Source organism: Rissa tridactyla, chromosome 24 (assembly GCF_028500815.1).
Source record: "Rissa tridactyla isolate bRisTri1 chromosome 24, bRisTri1.patW.cur.20221130, whole genome shotgun sequence".
NCBI lineage: Eukaryota > Metazoa > Chordata > Aves > Charadriiformes > Laridae > Rissa > Rissa tridactyla.
The window spans coordinates 2,357,099-2,378,263 of NC_071489.1; the positions used below are offsets into that span (position 1 = coordinate 2,357,099).

A 21,165-nucleotide genomic window follows, 5' to 3' on the forward strand; every position below is an offset into this window, starting at 1 on the left:
GATACAGGGGATGTGCTGGAGCCGGAGGATGCTGGAGGCACAGCCGGAGCCAGCACTGCTGGAAGCACGCCGGAGCCTGGAGGCACCCTGGGGCTGGGGGATGCTGGCACTGGGGGATGCTGGAGGCAGGGACTGTCACTGCAGGGCCCGATCCTGCCCTCCCTCCGCCCCCCCAGCCCAGCTCCTACCACTGCTCCGGCCCCACACGTGCTGCCCCATCACCGCTTCGCTGCCTCCCGCATCTCCCAGCCTCAGCCCCCCCGTCTGGGGCAGGACCCCAGGGGGGAAGCCCTTGGGGCCGGCGGACCTGGGGACAAACCCCACAAGGACGTGTCCCCAAGCCCAGGGTGACACAGAGACACAGATCCCGGGACAGGGAGGGACGGGGATGGCGCAGGGGGACATTTGGGGCCGCCCATCACGGTGTCACCAGACCCAGCGGGCACAGAGGGGACGGTGGCAGCCCTCGGGCTGACAGCATAGGCAACACGGCTCCTCCGTCCCTTGGTCCCCTGCTGTCCCCAGGGCCACTGTCATCATCCACCCCCCCACCCCCCCAAAGCCCCCAGCTCCCCGGTGGGGCCGAGAAGAAGCTTTTTTAAAAAGCCATAAGGACAAAACCCGGCCGGGGGGAGGCCGGGCAGCCGCTGGCGTGGCAGTGAGAGGGTCGGCGTCACCGTCACCCGTGGCCCCAAGCCACGCAGCTCGGTGGCCGGTTTGGCACAGGCAGCCGGAACGGGCCGGGCTAGGGGGCTGCCGGGGGGGCTGGCCCCGGGGGTGCCCCCGGCGCGGAGGTTGGCACGAATCCTTGTGCGGCCCCGGGCGGCTCCTTCCCTGCAAATGGTGCTGAACTCGATGGCGTCGAAGACTTTGGGCGAGACGGCATCACTCGGCCGGACGAGGACCTGCCATGGGTGGGCGGCGGGGACAGTCATGGCGATGCCACCAATCCTTCTTTCCCACCACCACCACCACTCCTAGTTTGCCCCCCCCCCTCCGGGGTCACCTCGCGCCCACCTCGCTCCTCCCGGTGCTATTCCACGTCCCCGTTCTGCTTGTGCCGGCCGGGGGCGGCGGGCGGCTGCTCCTCGCAGGGCGACAGCTCCTCGATGGACGCCTGGTTGGTGATGCCTGCGGGGGGACGCGGGGCTGTGGGGGGGGGGGGGTCGCTCCAGAGGGACACGGGGGCTGAGACCCTCCCCCCAGCTCACACCCCCGCCTTCCCCCCCGTGGCCACCCACCCCACGGGTCCGGGGGTCACCCACCCTGCGCTTGGACCACCTCCCCACCCAGGGATGCTCAGCGCAGCCCTGGCCCTGCGCATCCCCGGGGGCGGTCGCCAGCCCCTCCCCGGTGGCCGCAGTGGCCGTCACCTACCGCTGGCCGCCCGCTCCTTCCACTTCTGCTTGTTCTCCTGGATGTACTTGGCCCAGGTGGAGCGGAAGCCGGCCAGGTCGGCTTTGACGTCCCCCAGCTCCAGGTGCTCATCCAGGGACGTCTGCCGCCACTGCGAGCTGCGGGGACAGGGACAGCTGGGAGCAGGACAGAGCCACCACCGCCACCTCCCAGGTCCCAGAATAAGTGGGTGCCCCCCGGCACCTCCCCCTGGGGAAGGGGAAACTGAGGCAGGGCGGCACGGCCGACCTGGCCTGCTGGCTGGCCGCCGGGTTGCCCTTGGCTTTGGTGCAGTCCTCGGCGGGGGGCAGCACCATCTTCTCGGCCACGTCGGTCAACACCGAGAAGGTGGGCTCCACGATGAAGTCGATGAAGCCTGGGGGGGAGGAAGGGAGACGGGGACGATGGGGACACCCCCTGGCCCCGGAGGGGCCGGTGGCTGAGGCCAGGGGTGGGGACGGGGGACCCAGCGCCACTCACCGATCTGGGACTGGGCCACCAGCGTGGAGGTGCGGTCGCAGAGGGGCGAGAAGGGCAGCCCCAGCTCAGCTTCCTTGTCCCCCTGGCAAGGCAAGGGAGACGTGTCCCCACGGGGACGTCCCCACGGCCCACCGCCCGTCCCCGGGGGACGCAGGCGCCCTTACCTGCCTGAAGAACTCCTCCATCAGGGCTTTGGTCCAGCGGCTGTGGACCGACCACTGCTTGGTGGGGTGGCTGATGTCGGCCGCGTGCAGCAGCAGCGACAGCACCTTGGACTTATCGATCCTGGGGGAGGGACCCCGCCGCTGAGCTCTGTCCCCAAAAAAACCACGTCCCCCTGCCCCGAGGCGGGCGCCCGCACTCACCTCTCCAGCTGCTGCAGGGACGTCTTCATGGACTTCACCTGCTGGAAGTGGCAGGACATGTCGGTGGCCAGGACCATCTCGATGACCAGAGCCCGCAGCTCCCTGCGCCCCGGGGAGGGGGGGAAACGCCATCAGGGCCCCGCGTCCCGGCCGGGGACAACCCCGGGGACGGGGACGGGGACCTTACACAAACTCGTCCTTGGTGAGGTTGACGAAGATGTTCATCTCGTCATCCTGCATCATGCGGAAGACAGCGCTGATGTGGTGGTTCTCCAGCACCGAGCGGTCGTTGTAGAGGATGGCACAGTCCGACCTGGGGACGGAGGGGACGGTGGGGGACCAGCACAGCGGGTGGCGGCCTGAGGGGCCCCCCCACGGGGAGAGGGATGTCCCCAGGGTGCCAGCATGGCCGTATCCTGGCCATATCAGTGGCCCTGGCTGTCCCCATGGTGCCAGTACATCTGTATCCCAACTGTGTTGGTGGCCCCGAGTGTCCCCAAGGTGCCAGCACATCTCTATCCTGGCCGTATTTGTGGCCCTGGGTGTCCCCAGGGTGCCACCGTGTCTGTAACCCAGCCATACGGGTGTACCTGGGGGTCCCCAAGGTGCCAGCACATCTTTATCCTGGCCGTATTGGTGGCCCTGGGTGTCCCCAGGGTGCCACCGCGACGGTAACCCAGCCATACTGGTGTACCTGGGGGTCCCCAGGGTGCCAGCACATCTCTATCCTGGCTGTATTGGTGGCCCTTGGTGTCCCCAGGGTGCCAGCACATCTGTATTCCAGCCGTATCGGTGGCCCTGAGTGTCCCCAGAGTGCCACCATACCTGTATCCCAGCCCTACTGGTATACCTGGGTGTCCCCAAGGTGCCAGCACATCCGGATCCCAGCCATACCGGTGACCCTGGGTGCCCTGGCTGTCCCCAGGGTGCCACTCAGTCCTTTCCATGCCCCACGTGTCCCCACGACAGGTCCCCAGCCCTCTCTGCTCTGCCCATGCTGTGCCATGCCACCCGTGCCGTGCCACCTGTCCCATGCCATGCCACGCCACCCGCACCGTGCTGTGCCATGCCATGCCCCTGGTGCCATGCCATGCCACGTCATGCCACGCCACCCATGCCATGCCACGTCATGCCACGCCACCCATGCCACGCCACCTGCACCATGCCATGCCACACCACCCATGCCATGCCATGCCAGGCCCCCAGTGATGTGCCGTGCCATGCCATGCCACCTGCACCACACCGTGCCATGCCACCCATGCCGTGCCATGCCATGCCATGCCAGGCCCCCGGTGATGTGTCATGCCATGCCACCTGTGCCATGCCGTGCCACCCGCACCATGCTGTGCCATGCCACGCATGCCGTGCCACCTGCACCACACCGTGCCATGCCACCCATGCCGTGCCATGCCATGCCATGCCCCCAGTGATGTGCCATGCCATGCCACCCGTGCCATGCCATGCCAACCACACCGTGCCGTGACGTGCCGTGCCACCCGTGCCGTGCCGTGCCCCCGATGCTGTGCCACCCGCCCTCACTTGGTCTGGATGTGGAAGCTGTTGGTGGTGCCCGTGTGCTCGTAGTCGTGGATGGCGGCAGCGAAGATGATGGCCAGGACCTCGATCTCCGTCAGGTAGTGCTGGGGGGACGCGGGCGTCAGGGGGACGGGGACGGGCACCGGCTGCTCCGGTGCCACCCCGTTGAGGGACACGGGGCCGAGCGGGTGCGGGGTCCTCCGCGTGCATGTTTTTGCAGGACTGCGTGTGACTGCACGCGTGCGCAGCCATGCGCGCCTGCCCCGGCCACGCGTGGGACACGTCACGAGTGTGTGCGGGTGACAGCCGTGACAGCCGTGTGGGGACCACCAGGCGCCAGGTGTCACCCCACGTGTGCCCGCCCACCCCACCCCATCCCCCCCAAGCTGGGGGCGACCCCGTCCCCACCATCCTGGCGAGGTGGCGTTGTCTCCGTGGCAACAAGCATCCCCTGGACCAGCCGGACAACCACTGGCCACCGGCCCAGGGCCCAGACACGTCCCGGGACCCCCATAGGACCCCCTGGGACCCCGTACCAACATGCCGGTGCGGAGCAAGAAGCAATGGACGGTCTGGGTGACGTCGGCGGCGTGGACCTGGTTGTGGTAGGGGTTGCGGTACTTGCCGTAACCGGCCTCCAGCGCGTCCAGCAGCGTGGTCAGGAAGACGGAGGGGATCTGCGGCACCGGCACACGCGCCCATGGGTGCGCCCGCCCGTGCCAAGCCCTCGGCCCGCGCCAGGGCACACCCAGCCCCGGGGGCAGCGCCGTGGCGGGCGCGGGGACGCGGGGGTACCTTGAAGCGGCTGTTGAGGTTGTGTCGGGTGAAGAGCTCGAAGACGATGGTCCGCAGGGAGTGATCCTCCGTCACCCGGTTCAGCGCGAAGACGTCGAAGCACCACAGGTCCAGACTCTGGGGGGAGACGGCGAGGGGGGTCACCTCAGTGCCAGGGCAAGCCCCGTGCCCGGTGACGCCCGGCGATGCCCGGTGACGCCCGGCAATAGCCAGTGAAGCCCAGCCATGCCCAGGGATGCTGAACTATGCCCAGGGATGCCCAGCCATGCCCAGGGACACTCAGCCATGCCCACTGATGCCCAACAATTCCAGGTGATGCCCAGCCATTCCCAGCGATGCCAGGCAACGCCCAGCGATGCCAGACCAATCCCCAGCGACACCCAGCAATGCCCAGTGATGCCCGGTTAAGCCCAGCCATGCCCAGCAATTCCAGGTGATGCCCGGTGATGCCCGGTGATGCCCAGCGATGCCCAGTGATGCCCAATAATCCTCAGGGATGCCCAGTAAAGCCCAGCCATGCCCAGTGATGCCCAGCCATTCCCATTGAAGCCCAGCAATTCCAGGTGATGCCCAGTGAAGCCCAGCCGTGCCAGGCAATGCCCAGCGATGCCCAGCAATCCCTAGCGATGCTCAGCAATGCCCAGTGATGATGCCCAGCCATGCCCAGGGATGTCAAGCCCTGCCCACTGAAGCCCAGTAATTCCAGGGGATGCCCAGCCATGCCCACTGAAGACCAGCAAAGCCCAGTGAAGCGATGCCAGGCAATGCCCGGCGACACCCGACAATCCCCAGGGATGTCCAGTAAAGCCCAGCCATGCCCAGGAATACCATGCCATGCCCATTGAGGCCCAACAATTCCGGGGGATGCCCAGCCATGCCAAGCCAACTGAAGCCCAATAATTCCCAGTGATGCCCAGCCATGCCCAGTGCAGCCCAGCCATACCCAGCAATGCCAGGCAATGCCCAGGGATGCCCGACAATCCCCAGTGATGCCCAGCCATGCCCAGTGAAGACCAGCTGAGACCAGTGAAGCAATGCCAGGCAGTGCCCGGCGATGCCAGACAATCCCCAGTGATGCCCACTAAATCCCAGCCATGCCCAGTGATGCCCAGATATGCCCAGGAATACCAAGCCATGCCCATTGAAGCCCAGCCATTCCAGGTGATGTCCAGCCATGCCCGGTGATGCCACGCGATGCCTGGCAATGCCCAGCGACGCCTATCCATGCCCAGTGCAGCCCAGCGATGCCCAGTAATGCCAAGTGATGCCTGGCTATGCGCGGCGATGCCTATCCATGCCCAGTGCAGCCCAGCCATGCCCGGCGATGTCCGGCGATGCCAGGTGATGCCCAGCAATGCCCAGCCATGCCCGGCCATGCCCAGCAGCGCAGGGTGCCACCTCCCCCGGGCAACCCAGGCCACATTCTCCGGAGCCAGCGGTGCGGATGGGGCAGCCGTGCCCAGGCGCCCCCAGGCCGGGGCAGCGTGCCAGCGGGGCAGCAGCCCCCCGGGGTATTGGGGTGCCCCCCCCCACCCCCCCATCGCCCCCGTCCCCTGGTACCTTCAGGCAGTTCAGGACGGAGGTGGAGTAGCTGGGCCCCACGGCCGTGTACGTCCGGCGGAACATCCTGCAAGGGGGGGGAGGCAGGGCAGATGTGGGTGCTGGGGGACCCACCTGGGTGCTGGGGACAAACCTGGGTGCCAGGGGACAAAGCTGGGTGCTGGGGACAAACCTGGGTGCTGGGGATGAAGCTGGGTGCTGGGGATGAAGCTGGGTGCTGGGGGACAGAGCTGGATGCCAGGGACAAACCTGGGTGCTGGGGACAAACCTGGATGCCGGGGACAAACCTGGATGCCGGGGACAAACCTGGGTGCCAAGGGACAGAGGTGGGTGCCAAGGGACAGAGCTGGGTGCTGGGGACCCACCTGGGTGTGCTGGGGGACAGAGCTGGATGCCAGGGACAAACCTGGGTGCTGGGGACCCACCTGGGTGCTGGGGGACCCACCTGGGTGCTGGGGACAGAGCTGGCTGATAAGGAGAGTCCGGGTGTTTGGGGATCCACCTGGGTGCCAGGGGACAGACCTGGGTGCCAGGGGACAGACCCTGGTATGTGAGGACCCAGGCGGGTCATAGGGACAGTCCAGGTGCTTGAGGACCCACCTGGGTGCTGGGGAACTACCTGGGTGCTGAGGGCAGCCCCTGGGTGCTTGGGGACCCATCTAGGTGCTCAGGGACCCACCTGGGCACTGGGGACTGTCCCCGGGTGCTGAGGACATCCCAGGTGCCTGGGGACCACCTGGATGCTCAGACACCCACCTGGGTGCAGAGGAGCTACCTGGATGCAGGGGACAACCCCTGGGTGGTTGAGGACCCACCAGGGTGCTCAGGGACCCACCTGGGTGTTGGGGACCATCCCTGGGTGCTCAGGGACCCACCTGGGGGTTAGTGACTGTCCCTGGGTGTTTGAGCACCCACCTGGGCAGAGGGGGGGACATCCCAGGTGCTTGGGGACCACCTGGGTGCCCTGGAACCCACCTGGGTGTTGAAGACAGCCCCTGGATGCTCAGGGACCCACCTGGGTGTTAGTGGTTGTCCCTGGGTGTTGGGGGACCCACCTGGGCGCTGGGGACATCCCCGGTGCTTCAGGACCACTTGGGTGCTGAGGGCAGCCCCTGAATGCTCAGGCACCCACCTGGGTGCTTGGGGACCCACCTGGATGCTGGGGACATCACAGGTGCCTGGGGACCACCTGGCTGCTGGGCACAGCCCCTGGGTGCTTGGGAACCCACCTGGGTGCTGGGGACTGTCCCTGGGTGTTCGAGGACCTACCTGGGCACCAGGGACCCACCTGGGTGCTGGGGACATCCCAGGTGCCTGGGGACCACCTGGATGCTCAGAGACCCACCTGGGTGCTTGAGGACCCACCTGGGCACTGGGGAGCCACCTGGGTGGTGGGGACATCTCAGGTGCTTGGGGACCCAGCTGGGTGTCAGTGACTGTCCCTGGGTGCCGGGGGACCCACCTGGGCACTGGGGACCTATCTGGGTGCTGGGTGACCATCCCTGGGTGCTGGAGACATCCCAGATGCTTGGGGACCACCTGGGTACCCCGGAACCCACCTGGGTGCTTGGCACAGCCCCTGGGTGCTTGGGGACCCACCTGAGTGCTGAGGACTGTTCCTGGGTGTTCGAGGACCCACCTGGGCACCAGGGACTCACCTGGGTGCTGGGGACATCTCAGGTGCTTGGGAACCCCCCTTGGTGCTTGGGGACCTACCTGGATGCTGGATGACCCACCTGGGTGCAAGGGACATCCTGGGTGCTTGGGGACCACCTGGGTGCTGAGGGCAGCCCTTGGGCGCTTGGGAACCCACCTTGGTGCTTGGGGACCCATCTGGGTGCTGGGGACCATCCCTGTGTGCTTGGGGACCCACCTGGGTGCCCTGGAACCCACCTGGGTGCCAGGCGTAACCCCTGGCTGCCATGGGACAACCGGGAACTGCTCTCCCACCCCCCATCTCCGTCCCAGCCGTGCCCCCCATGCCCCACCCAGAGGTGGGTGCCACCCAGCGCCCACCTCTCCACGAAGATGCCGGCCTGGACGGCGTGAACGATGCTGCGGAACTTGGGCTTCTCCTCCGCCCGCCGCCCTTTGGCTCGCGCCTGCTGGGTGAAGGTGGCCGCCAGCCAGTCCCGCACTTCCGAGGGCACCGCCGCGTCCGAGCCCATCTCCCGCAGCTCGTCCTCCGTGTCCAGCATCTGCCTGCGGGACGGGAAGGGGGAATCATAGAATCACAGGGTGGGAAGGGACCTCTGGAGATCATCTCCTCCAAGCCCCGGCCAGAGCAGGGTCACCCACAGCAGGTGGCACAGGGACGTGTCCAGGCGGGTTTGGGATGTCTCCAGAGACGGAGACTCCCCCACCTCTCTGGGCAGCCTCTGCCAGGGCTCTGCCACCCTCAACGTCAAGAAGTTCCTCCTCGTGTTGAGGTGGAACTTCCCATGCTCAAGTTTGTGCCCGTTAACCCTTGTCCTGTCACCGGGCACCACTGAGAGGAGCCTGGCCCCATCCTCCTGACACCCCCCCTTTCAGTATTGATAAGTGTTGATAAGATCCCCCCTCCGTCGTCTTTTTTCCAGACTGAAGAGCCCCAAATCCCTCGGCCTTTCCTCATCAGAGAGAGGTTCCATCCCCTCAGCATCTCGGTAGCCCTTTGCTGTCCCCTCTCCAGCAGTTCCCTGTCCCTCTTGACCCGGGGAGCCCAGAACTGGACCCAGTGCTCCAGCTGTGGCCTCCCCAGGGCAGAGCTGAGGGGGAGGATGAACCTCCCCCCACCTGCTGGCCACGCTCTTCTTGATGCCCCCCAGGCTGCCGCTGGCCTTCTTGGCCACCAGTGCCCATCGCTGGCTCATGGCCATCCCGTTGTCCCCCAGGACTCCCAGGTCTCTTGCCACCCAGCTGCTCTCCAGCAGGTCACCCCCAACCTGTCCCGCTGCCGGGGGGGTTATTCCTCCCCGGCTGCAGCACCCTGCGCTTGCCCTTGTTGAATTCCATGAGGTTCCTCTCTGGCGTCGAGGTGGGCGCCGTGTCCCCCTCGCCGCGTCCCCCTCGCCGCGTCCCCCTCGCCCCCCCGTGCCCGCACCTCGTCTCGTCGATGTAGACGGCCTCCAGCAGCGAGGCGGCGTATTCCAGGTTCCTCTTCAGCTCCTCCACGTTCACCTCGCCCGTCTCCAGCTGCTTCACCATGTACCGCAGCCTGCGGGCACCGGGCACCGCGTCACCCGCGGGATGGGACACACACACACCCCCACACACACACACACCCCGCGGTGGTGGACGCGCCCACGCACACGCCCCGACACGCGTGGGCAGCACCCATGGGTGTCCCCGGGGCGGGGAGGGGTGGTGGCACCCGCCCAGGGGACCCCCCCCCGAGCGATGGTGGCAGGGGAGGGGCGCAGGTGGGAGCGTGGGCACGGCACGGATGGAGCGGGCGCTGGGGGCACCCAGCACCCTGCGTCCAGAGCGCACCCTGCACCTGGTACCCAGCACCCTGCACCCGGAGCGCATCCTGCACCCAGCACCCTGCATCCAGAGCTCATCCCGCACCCAGCACCCTGCGTCCAGAGCTCATCCTGCACCCCGTACCCAGCACCCTGCATCCAGAGCGCACCCTGCACCCCGTACCCAGCACCCTGCATCCAGAGCGCACCCTGCACCCAGCAACCAGCACCCAGAGCTCATCCCGCACCCAGCACCCTGCATCCAGAGCGCACCCTGCACCTGGTACCCAGCACCCTGCATCCAGAGCGCATCCTGCACCCAGCACCCTGCACCCAGAGCGCATCCTGCACCCCGTACCCAGCACCCTGCATCCAGAGCGCACCCTGCACCCAGCAACCAGCACCCAGAGCTCATCCCGCACCCAGCACCCTGCGTCCAGAGCGCACCCTGCACCTGGTACCCAGCACCCTGCATCCAGAGCGCATCCTGCACCCAGCACCCTGCACCCAGAGCGCATCCTGCACCCCGTACCCAGCACCCTGCATCCAGAGCGCACCCTGCACCCAGCAACCAGCACCCAGAGCTCATCCCGCACCCAGCACCCTGCATCCAGAGCGCACCCTGCACCTGGTACCCAGCACCCTGCATCCAGAGCGCATCCTGCACCCAGCACCCTGCACCCAGAGCGCATCCTGCACCCCGTACCCAGCACCCTGCATCCAGAGCACACCCTGCACCCAGCAACCAGCACCCAGAGTTCGTCCCGCACACAGCACCCTGCGTCCAGAGCACACCCTGCACCTGGTACCCGGCACCCTGCACCCAGAGCACACCCTGCACCCAGCATCCAGCACCCAGACCTCATCCCGCACCCCGCACCCTCTGTCCAGAGCACATCCTGCACCTAGCACCCTACGTCCAGAGTGCACCCTGCACCCCGTACCCTGCACCCAGAGCTCATCCCGCACCCAGCACCCTGTACGCAGAGCATATCCTGCACCCAGCACCCAGAGCTCATCCTGCACCCAGCACCCTGCACCCCATGCCCAGAATGCATCCTGCACCCGGTACCCAGCACCCTGTGTCCAGAGCTCATCCTGCACCCAGCACCCAGAGCTCATCCTGCACCCAGCACCCTGCAGCCAGAGCGTATCCTGCATCCCATATACAGCACCCTGCACCCAGAGCTCATCCTGCACCCAAAACCCCTTCACCCTGCATCTACGCAGCACCCAGAACGTATCCTGTACCCGGTACCCAGCACCCAGAGCTCATCCTGCCCCTGGTACCCTGCACCCTGTGTCCAGAGCTCATCCTGCACCCAGCACCCAGAGATTATCCTGCACCCGGTACCCAGCACCCAAAGCTCATCCTGCCCCCCATACACAGCACCCAGAGCACATCCTGCACCTGGTACCCAGCACCCCGCACCCAGCACCCTGCACCCCATGCCCAGAATGCATCCTGCACCCGGTACCAGCACGCTGCGCAGAGCACCCTGCACCCCGTATCCAGCACCCAGAGCTTATCCTGCACCCCATACCCTGCGCCCTGTGTCCAGAGAGCATCCTGTACCCAGCACCCAGCACCCTGCACCCGGAGCTCATCCTGCACCCAAAACCCCTCAAGCCTACACCTACACAGCACCCAGAGCGCATCCCGCACCCAGCACCTGAAGCTCCGCACCCGGCACTGGGGATGGGGCACCCCGCGGTGGGGACTGAGGAGGGGTGAGGGCAGGGGGTGGCGGGGGCCCCTGCCCCACGCCGGAGGGGCCCGAACTCCCCCCAGCACCCCGAGCTTCAGGGGTCACCCAGCCCCGAGGGTGGCTGTCCCCACTGTGTCACCCTGCCGGGAGCGCCGGCGCTCCCCACCCCAGGCAGAGCCATGGGTGGCACCTGGGTGACACTGGGGACAAAGTCCCCGCCAGCCCGCAGGGTCAGTGGGGCCACAGCAGCGGCTGGGATGACTCTGGGGACAGGGACAAACCCACAAGTGGGGAGGGGAGGGGGGGCACAGCCTGGGGACCCCTTTGTGGGGTGGCTTTGCCCCCTGGGGACCCAGAAGAGGGTCAGGGTGCTCAGCCCCGCCGCTCCCCGCTGTGCCTCAGTTTCCCCCCAGAAGTGCCCCCCTCCCCGTGCTGGGGGTCCCCAGGGACTCACCGCAGGATGGGGCCCCGCAGGTGGGTCCTGCACAGTGTCACGGGCTCTGCCATGGAGGGGGGGGACGGCGGTGGCACCCATGGGTGCCCCAGCAGCATGGGGACGTGGGAACGGGAGCCCAGCACAGCCGCCCTCCCCCAGCCGGCTTGTGACCCCCACACGGGACACGGGGACAGGGGGACATGGGGACAGGGGGACGTGGGGACACGGCAGTGCCCCGGCAGGGGGTCCCTGGGGGGGCCGGGGTGACAAACCCTGGCAGGAAGAGCACCCAGAGCAAGCGTGCACACGCGTGTGCGTGCACACATACATGCCTCAACGCACACGTATGATGCGCACGCACGGGTGCATGCACGCGCCCGAACACCCGTGTGAGGTGTGTGCACGGGCACGCACGTGTCGGGGGGGGGACACACCCCCACACACCCCCTCCCCAACAACAACGCACAGGTGTGCGTGCAAACGCGCGCGCACCTACGCCGCGCAGAAGCACACGCGTGCACACGCGGCACAGGCACGCACGCACCGCGTGTGCCAGTGTCCCCCCCCCACCCCGGGTGCACGTGTGGGCACACACACGTGTGCGTACTCGCACGCAGCACACGCGTGTGCACGGAGGTACGCTCGCTCCCCAGCCCCCCCCCCACACGCACCCCGGGGCAAACCCTCCCCGTCTGACACACGCCTGAACACGCGTGTGCCCGCAGCCGGCCGGCCCCCGGCCATCTGTCTGTGTGTCCGTGTGTCTGTCACGGAGGGAGGGGGGAGGGTGGGTGCGGGGGCGGCGGCGGGGATTGGAGTGGTGGGGGGGGGGAATCCCATCTGGCCGCCCGGGAAAGCGCCGCCCCCGCAGCCATGTCTCCCGCTGCAGCCGCCTTGCTCGCACGCCGCCTGGCACGGGCCGGCACGGGCTGGTACGGGCCACCAAGCCCCCCCCCCCCCCCAATCCCAGCTTGGGGTGAGGGGGGGACAGGGTGGATGCCAGCCCCTGGTGGGACACTGGGCCCTGGTACCCTCCGGCCACCCTGTCCCCTCCTGGAGGCCTTGCTGTCACCGCTACTGGCACCCAGCAGGTCCCCGTCGCTACCCAACGAGTCCCCATCGCTGCCCACCTGGCACCCAGTGGGTCCCCATCGCTGCCCACTGGTCCCCATCACTGTCACTGGGACCCAATGGGTCCCCGTTGGTACCCACTGGTCCCCAGCACTGCCACCCAACGGGTCCCCATGAGTACCCAGTCATCCCCAACACTGCCACTAGCACCCAACGGGTCCCCATGGCCACCTACCAGGCCCCCATCGGTGCCCACTGGTCCCCACCGCTGCCCACCTGGCAGCCAACAAGTCCCCATCTCTGCCATCAGCACCCACCAGGTCCCCATCGGTGCCCGCTGGCACCCACCCCATTGGTACCCAGTGGTCCCCATCACTGCCACCAGCACGCAACGAGTCCCCATGGCTGCCACACAGCACCTACTGGGTTCCCATAGGTGCCCACTGGTCCCCTTCACTGCCACCTGGCACCCAACAGGTCCCTATGGGCACCCACTGGTCCCCTTCACTGCCACTGGCACCCAATGGGTCCCCATGGCCACTTACCACGTCCCCATCGGTGCCCACTGGTCCCCATCACTGCCCACCTGGCACCCAGTTGGGTCCCCATGGGTACCCACCGGCCCACATCACTGCCACCAGCACCCAACGAGTCCCCATGGCTGCCACACAGCACCTACTGGGTCCCCATAGGCGCCCACTGGTCCCCATCACTGCTCACCTGGCACCCAACGGGTCCCCATGGGCACCCACTGGTCCCCATCACTGCCACTGGCACCCAACGGGTCCCCATGGCCACCTACCAGGTCCCCATCGGTGCCCACCGGTCCCCATCACTGCCCCCCCCCAGCAGCCACTGGGTCCCCACCACCCGGGCACACGGTCCCCAAGGATGGTGGCACCTGTCCCCACTGCCAGCTGTTTCCCGCGGCGCTGCCAGCCTGCCCCACAGCTCGGGGGGGGGGGCACCTCGGGGTGACCCTGCAGCCCGGCCGTGGGGAGGGGGCCAGCGCGCGGTGACAGCCCCGTGGGACACCGACATGCGGGGCAGAGGCCAGGCCCCCCCTCTCCGCGCCGCTCCCACGGCTGTCCCCCATCCCACCCACGCGGCGGGACGCGGTGGCCCCGACACCGTCACCCCGTGTCCCCGCCGTGGGGACGTCACCCCGGTCGCAGCCCCGAGTGAAGCCCCCCCGGGGCGGGGAGCGAAGCAGCGGCAGCTTCTGGGCGGCTGCTGCGGTCGGCGGCTGCCTGCGGCCTGCGCTTCGTTAGCGCTAACGAGAGCTGGCAGCGGGCGCGGGGCACCCGCCGGGGCGGGGGTGGCAGGGCGGGCATGGGGCACGTGGCACGTCCCTGCAGCCAGCCCCCCTGCCCCCCCCAACTCTGCCCCTTGGGGAAACTGAGGCACGGTCTGAGATGGGCGCAGGGCGGGGACAGAGGACATGGGGACAGTCCCAGCCGGGCCACAGGGTGGCTCCTTGGGGACCAGCCCCAAAACCTGCGGGTCACCGGGTGGGAGGAGATGCCGTGTCCCCTGTCCCCCAGCGTTGGGGACAGCCACCAGCAGCTCCAAACCCTGCGGGAAGGACGCGACCGACGGTGACGCAGGAGATGCTGGCGCTCGTCCCCAACCCAGGGGACAGTCCCTAGGAGGGGACAGTGCCGTGACCCTGGCTGGCCCAGGAGGGGCCAGCACCAGTGCTGGGAATGCCGAGGCCAGCGGGGCCGTGGGACCGGCTGGGGACAGCCGTCCTGGTCATGAGGAGGGGACAAGGGTCCCCCACTCCGGTGGGGGGACGAAGCCTCTGGGTGCCCACGGCTCAGGGACGAAGCCACCGGGTCCCCAGGGCTGGGGGACACGAGGCGCTGGCAGCGGGGGAGGCGGGGGCCAAGGAGGGCTGGCAAACGCCGGCATCCGCCCCGGCTCCCGCGGGATTTCCTGCCCGCTGATAATTGCAATTTGTTTTAATTAGCGGCCGCCGCCCCGCGCTGGGACACGCAGCCGGCTCCGCACCCCGAAAGCGTCCCCAGGTCCCCAGCAGGGTCCCCTCCGTGTGTGTGTGTGTCCCCCCCCCGGCTCCCGCGCTCCCCGCAGCCCCTCCCGGCACCTAACGACCCCCCGACCCTCGTTAGCGTGGCCCCGGCCTGGTGCCAACCTGTGCACACACACGCGTGTGCGCGCGGGGCGGGTGACGGAGACACCCCCCCCCCACCCCCCCCGCGCCCTGTGCCCTCACGCGTGTGCGGGGCAAGCGTGTAAAGGGAGGGGGGAGCCCACCCGCGTGTGCACGCCTGCACGCGTGTGCGTACGTGTGCAAGGCGCCCGTGCACGGCCGCCAACCGCAGCGCGCATGGGGGGGGGCCGCGTGGCTGTCACACACTCACACCTCACACCCCCCCGCCCGGTGAAGGTGACGGTGACAGTGACGGCTGGAGCGAGCGAGCGAGGGAGGGGGGACAGGGAGCAGGGGGGGGACCGGGGGCCAGACGTCACGTTGGAAGCCAGCGCGAAGCTCCCGAGCGCGGCCGGCTGCGGGGGAATGTCACCTTGGGCGAGGCGGCTGTCACCTTCCCGCACCCGGCCACCCATCCCTGGGGACATCCTTCCTCGGGGACATCCCCCCCCCGGGCCACCCACCCCCTGGGCCACCCACCCCCTGGGCCACCCGCCCTTGGTGACCCCCACGTCACCCGTCCACGGAGCCCAGGGACGAGGGACGGCCACCGCCTGTCCCCAGCAGCGGGAGCAGGGGTCGCGCTGCGTCACCTGCGCCCACGGTCCCCACGGGCTGCCTGTCACCACCCACGCCCCCCCCCCCCCCGCTGCTGCCAGCCCCCCCCCCCCCCCCCCCCCCCACCTCGTGCCACCCCCCGCCGTGTCCTAGGTCTGACACGGGGACAACGGTGCCGCCACAACCACTGGCATCCCGCAGCCCCCCAGGGTGGCATCGGTGTCCCCAAGGCCACCCCATGCCCAGGGAGGGGGCAGCGCTGGGGACCCCCCCTGGGACCGACGCCGCAGCCCCACCTGCACCCACGGGTGCCGCGACCCCTCCAGCTCCGTCCCCTGGGGACCCCAATCCTGGCGGATCCCTGGGGACCTGCCACCGGGTCCCCAACACCTGGGCGGGGCGGGGGGGGGGACGGGACACGACACCGGGATCCCCCAGGGACACCTCGCTGCTCCCCCCCATCACCCCAGACGGGAGCTGGGGGCCGTCCCCAGGCCGGGGTCCCCGCTGTCCCCTCGGTGGTGGCGGGGGGCGAGGGGACCCGGGGGGGCGCAGGCGGGGACCCCGCAGCGGGGGCGGCCGCCTGCCGTTGCGGGGGCAGGGGGGAGGGTGAACAGGAGCTGGGGGGGGCGGGGGGAGCGGGAGCGCGGTGCAGCCCACGCGCTCGCACACGCACGCTCAGGTGTGATCCGGCACGCGGGGAGCGCACACGGAGCACTGCACACACGTGTGCACACACACAGGCACCCAGGTACACGCACACGCAGCTCTGCACACGCGTGTGCACACACACAGGCACCCAGGTACACACACACACAGCTCTGCACACGCGTGTGCACACACACAGGCACCCAGGTACACACACACGCAGCTCTGCACACGCGTGTGCACACACACAGGCACCCAGGTACACACACACGCAGCTCTGCACACGCGTGTGCACACACACAGGCACCCAGGTACACACACACGCAGCTCTGCACACACGTGTGCACACACACAGGCACCCAGGTGCGCTCACAGGCAGCTCTGCACACGCGTGTGCACACACACAGGCACCCAGGTGCGCTCACACACAGCTCTGCACACGCGTGTGCACACACACAGGCACCCAGGTACACACACACACAGCTCTGCACACGCGTGTGCACACACACAGGCACCCAGGTACACACACACGCAGCTCTGCACACGCGTGTGCACACACACAGGCACCCAGGTACACACACACGCAGCTCTGCACACGCGTGTGCACACACACAGGCACCCAGGTGCACACACGCAGCTCTGCACACGCGTGTGCACACACACAGGCACCCAGGTGCGCTCACAGGCAGCTCTGCACACGCGTGTGCACACACACAGGCACCCAGGTGCACACACAGGCAGCTCTGCACACGTGTGTGCACACACACAGGCACCCAGGTACACACACATGCAGCTCTGCACACGCGTGTGCACATGCACAGGCACCCAGGTACACACACACGCAGCTCTGCACACGCGTGTGCACACACACAGGCACCCAGGTACACACAGGCAGCTCTGCACACGCGTGTGCACACACACAGGCACCCAGGTGCACACACAGGCAGCTCTGCACACGCGTGTGCACACACACAGGCACCCAGGTGTGCTCACAGGCAGCTCTGCACACGCGTGTGCACACACACAGGCACCCAGGTACACACAGGCAGCTCTACACACACGTGTGCACACACACAGGCACCCAGGTACACACACACGCAGCTCTGCACATGCGTGTGCACACACACAGGCACCCAGGTGCGCTCACACGCAGCTCTGCACACGCGTGTGCACACACAGGCACCCAGGTGCACACACACGCAGCTCTGCACACGCGTGTGCACACACAGGCACCCAGGTGCACACACGCAGCTCTGCACACGCGTGTGCACACACACAGGCACCCAGGTGCACACACACGCAGCTCTGCACACGCGTGTGCACACACACAGGCACCCAGGTACACACAGGCAGCTCTACACACACGTGTGCACACACACAGGCACCCAGGTACACACACACGCAGCTCTGCACACGCGTGTGCACACACACAGGCACCCAGGTGCGCTCACACGCAGCTCTGCACACGCGTGTGCACACACAGGCACCCAGGTGCACGCACACGCAGCTCTGCACACGCGTGTGCACACACACAGGCACCCAGGTGCACACACACGCAGCTCTGCACACGCGTGTGCACACACACAGGCACCCAGGTACACACACAGGCAGCTCTGCACACGCGTGTGCACACACACACGCTCCCACCAGGCGCTCGCGCCCCCCCAGCAGCACGCGCAGCCTGTTGCACACTCAGGCTGGCGCGCACACCCGTGTTTCACGCCCCGGCTGAGTCCGGCCTCGTGTGACACCCGCTCAGCAGCACGCTTCGTGTGTGACACCCGGCTCCCTGTCCTTGTCCCTGCGTGTGTGTTTGTCCCCGTCCCCCCCCGTCACACCAGCACGGCGCACGCTCCTGCCAGCATACACGCGTGCACCCGCGCGCCTTCGCCGGCCACCACGTGCGGGTCGGCCCCGCGCACGCGTGCGCACGCCCACGCACGAGGCCCCGCGCGGGCGCACGTGCCGCAGGTTGGGGAGGGGGCACGGGCGCACGTGAGCCCCCGCGTGAGCGCGACGGCACACCGGGCGAGGGGGGTGGCACCCCCGGGGCCACCAACCCCCCCACCCACCCCCGTCCCTACGGCGGGGAGGTGGCACCCTGGGGTGTCAGAGGGTGTCACCCCTCCCCTGGGCTGGCTGCACCCACTCTGCCCCCCCAGGGTTGGGGGCACCCCGGCCCCCTGCCCGCCCCACAGTGTCACCCGGGGTGAGGGGTGCTGGGGGCTGCGCTGGGGGACCCCCACCCAGCACCCCCACCTTATGGGTGCCCCCACCCCAATGGTGCAGGGAGTCCTGAGGGTGACTGGAGGGGTCCTACACGGAGTGGGGGGGGGGGGGGGGGCAGCACATGGGTGGGATGTGGGGTTCCCAGGGGCTCCCCGGGGGCACCTGAAGGTCCCAGGGGGTCCTGCCTGAAATGGGGGGGGGGCAGGGTGGGGGGTGCCGGGGGAGCCTTCAAGGAGGATGAGGGGAGGGTCCCCAAAGGGGGGGTTGTCAAGGGGTTCGGGGGGGTGTGATGCTCCGGTGGGCCCGGGGGTGGGGAGGAGGAATCATGGTTTCGGGGGAGGTCTCGGTTTTAGGGGGGTGTCCCGGTTTGGGGGAGGGTGTCCCGGTTTGGGGGGGTGGCCGGGGGGGGGGGCGGGGGGGGGGGCCACTCACAGCGCCCGGAGCTTGACCCAGATCTTCTTGCTGGGGGCGGACTTGATCTCCAGCGGGGACGGGCAGACGCCGGCCGGGTCCAGCGCGTCGCGGTCGGGCTCCAGCCCCGGGAGGCTCCGCGGCGGCTCCATGGCCCCTGTGGCGGCGGCGGGGGGGGGGGGGGGGGCGGGACGCGGCCTCAGCCCCGGGGCCCGGCCGAGCCGCCGGTACCGCCCGGCAGCGGCCTCGGCTTCCCCCCCACCTCCCGGCTCCCGGTACCCGGCGGCTGCGCAGGCAGCACCGGCCCGGGCGGCGGAGCTAAGATGGCATCCCGGGCACCGGGGGTGGGAGCAGCGGGATGGGGGGCACCGGGGGGGGTGGGAGCAGCGGGATGGGGGGCACCGAGGGGTGGCGGGCACCGGGGAAGGGGGAGAACCGGGGATGGGGGGCAGCGGGGATGGGGAGAAGCGGGGATGGGGAGAAGCGATGGAGAACCGGGATGGGGACAACCGGGATGGGGAGAAGCGATGGAGAACCGGGATGGGGAGAACCGGGATGGGGAGAACTGGGAGGGAGGGAGGGAGGGGAAAGGGGATGGGGAGAAGAGATGAAGGGAGGACCGGGATGGGGAGCACCGGCGTGCGGCGGCGGGGACCGGGGATGCTGCGCGCTCCTACCCGGGGATGCTCGGCCGGGAAGCGCCGGTGCTGCCGGTACTGTCGGTGCTGCCGGTGCCGCCGTGCCCCGGTGCTGCCGGTACTGTCGGTGCTACCGTCCCCCGGTGCCGGTGCCGGTTCCGTCGCCGCTCCGGCTCTGCCGCCGCCCGGGGCTCGCCGCAACTTTCCCCGCGCCGGCCCCGGCCCCGGAGGGGGGGGCGGGGAGGGGCGGGGGCAACCGGGGGCGGGGGCCGTGGCCCGGCACCGCCCAGCCCCGCTCAGCCCCGGGACCCCCGCTAAGGGCTCCGGGAGAGGAAGGTCCCCCAGGACCCCCCTGGGGCAACAGGGCTTGTAGCCCCGCACCCCTGGGGGGTACCCCAGGACCCCTATGGAGCTGTGGGGTGCAGGTACCCCAGGACCCCATCGGGCTCTAGGGCTTGTAGCCCAGCACCCCTGGGGCTTCCCCCAGGACCCTATGGGGCTATGGGTCAGGTACCTCACGACCCCTATGGGGCTACATGGGGGGGCAAGTACCTTAGGACCCCATAGGGCTCTAGGGGTTGTACCCCAAGACCCCTGGGGGTTACCCCAGGACCCCCATGGTGCGGGGGGGGGCAAGTACCCCAGGACCCCCAGGGGAGGGTTACCCCAAGACCCCCTGGGGCTATTAGGGATTGTACCCCAGCACCCCTACGGGGGTCCCGCAGGAGTCCATGGGGCTATGGGTCAGGTACCCCACAACGTCTATCGAGCTGGGGGGTGCGGGTACCCCAGGACCCCTATGGGGGGGATACCCCAGAGCCCCTTTGGTGCTGGGGGTTGGGGGGGGGTACCCCAAGACCTTTAGGGAAGGTACCCCAGGACGCCGTGGGGCTAACAGGGCTTGTAGCCCAGGACCCATGGGAGTACCCCAGGACCCCAATGGTGCTATGGGGGGGCAAGTACCCCAGGACCCCCATGGGAGAGGTACCCCAGGACCCCTACAGAGCTGGGGGGTACAGGTACCCCAGAACCCCCATGGGGACCCCTGGCCCAGTGCCCCCCACATGCCACACTGGGGGTCTCTCCGAGCAGTGGGTCAGAGCCTGCCTGGGGCGCGGGGCACCGTGACCCCCACCTCCCCCAGCCCCGCTCCCTGCCGAGACCTGCCCCGTTCGTCACACGTCACCGAGGCCGGTGACAAGGACACCAGCGACCGTCCCCTCCCGCCAGCCACGGGCAGGCCCCGACTTATCGTAGGACCTACCCAAACCCCGGCGGGGGGGGGGGGGGCTGCTGGGCCTATTAGGGCATGGCCCCCCCGGGCTGAGGGGTGCGGGGGGGTTTGGGAGCAGCCTGAGCTTGCGGTGACCCCGTCCCACAGGCTCACGGACACCCCCCGTCCCTGCCCCACACACCTTGTCCCCCCCACTGCACCCGTATCCCACCGGGAAACCTCGGGGTGCCAGGGCCGCAGCCAAGGGCCTGGGGGGCTCGGGAAACTTGGGGTGCCAGGGCTGGAGCCGAGGGCCTGGGGGGCTGCGGGCACACATGGGGGGGGATATTGGGGTGCCGCAGGCGGGGGGGGACACGGCAGCACCCGCTCTGCCTCCCACGGCACGCGCCGAGCCGCAGCCCCCGGGGAATATTAATAAGCCTTTATGTAACGCCGTAGGTGTGAGCAGCACCCACCGCCGCCGCACCGGCATCGGGGGGGGGGA

At 69.0% G+C, this 21,165-nt stretch overlaps 1 protein-coding gene across 2 annotated transcripts; it reads right to left on the bottom strand.

The window, feature by feature from the left end:
• Positions 1–906: 906 nt before the first annotated feature.
• Positions 907–19,626, bottom strand: PDE1B (phosphodiesterase 1B). 2 transcript variants are annotated; one of them, XM_054183245.1, is made up of 15 exons: positions 19,487–19,626; positions 18,831–18,966; positions 9,214–9,327; positions 8,148–8,333; positions 6,132–6,198; positions 4,572–4,688; positions 4,313–4,453; positions 3,780–3,880; positions 2,428–2,553; positions 2,241–2,342; positions 2,040–2,160; positions 1,876–1,957; positions 1,645–1,771; positions 1,378–1,514; positions 907–1,131 (listed from the first exon to the last, which is right to left on the bottom strand). In XM_054183245.1, the coding sequence occupies exons 2-15, from the start codon at positions 18,959–18,961 to the stop codon at positions 1,034–1,036; spliced, it is 1,650 nt and encodes a 549-aa protein (XP_054039220.1). In that variant the 5' UTR covers positions 18,962–18,966; positions 19,487–19,626; the 3' UTR covers positions 907–1,033. The 2 variants fall into 2 exon arrangements, with proteins under 2 accessions (XP_054039220.1, XP_054039221.1); XM_054183246.1 differs by lacking the exons at positions 18,831–18,966; positions 19,487–19,626 and adding an exon at positions 11,738–11,887.
• Between the last annotated feature and the right edge of the window lie 1,539 nt (positions 19,627–21,165).

Bases quoted from the DNA above. Each gene is read 5' to 3' on its own strand.
- PDE1B (XM_054183245.1), bottom strand. From the start codon at position 18,961: ATGGAGCCGCCGCGGAGCCTCCCGGGGCTGGAGCCCGACCGCGACGCG. The intron at 8,334-9,213 runs GTGCGGGCACGG...CCCGTCCCGCAG, and splicing joins GTCTACATCGACGAGACGAG to GCAGATGCTGGACACGGAGG. The intron at 1,958-2,039 runs GTAAGGGCGCCT...TTGCCTTGCCAG, and splicing joins TGGAGGAGTTCTTCAGGCAG to GGGGACAAGGAAGCTGAGCT.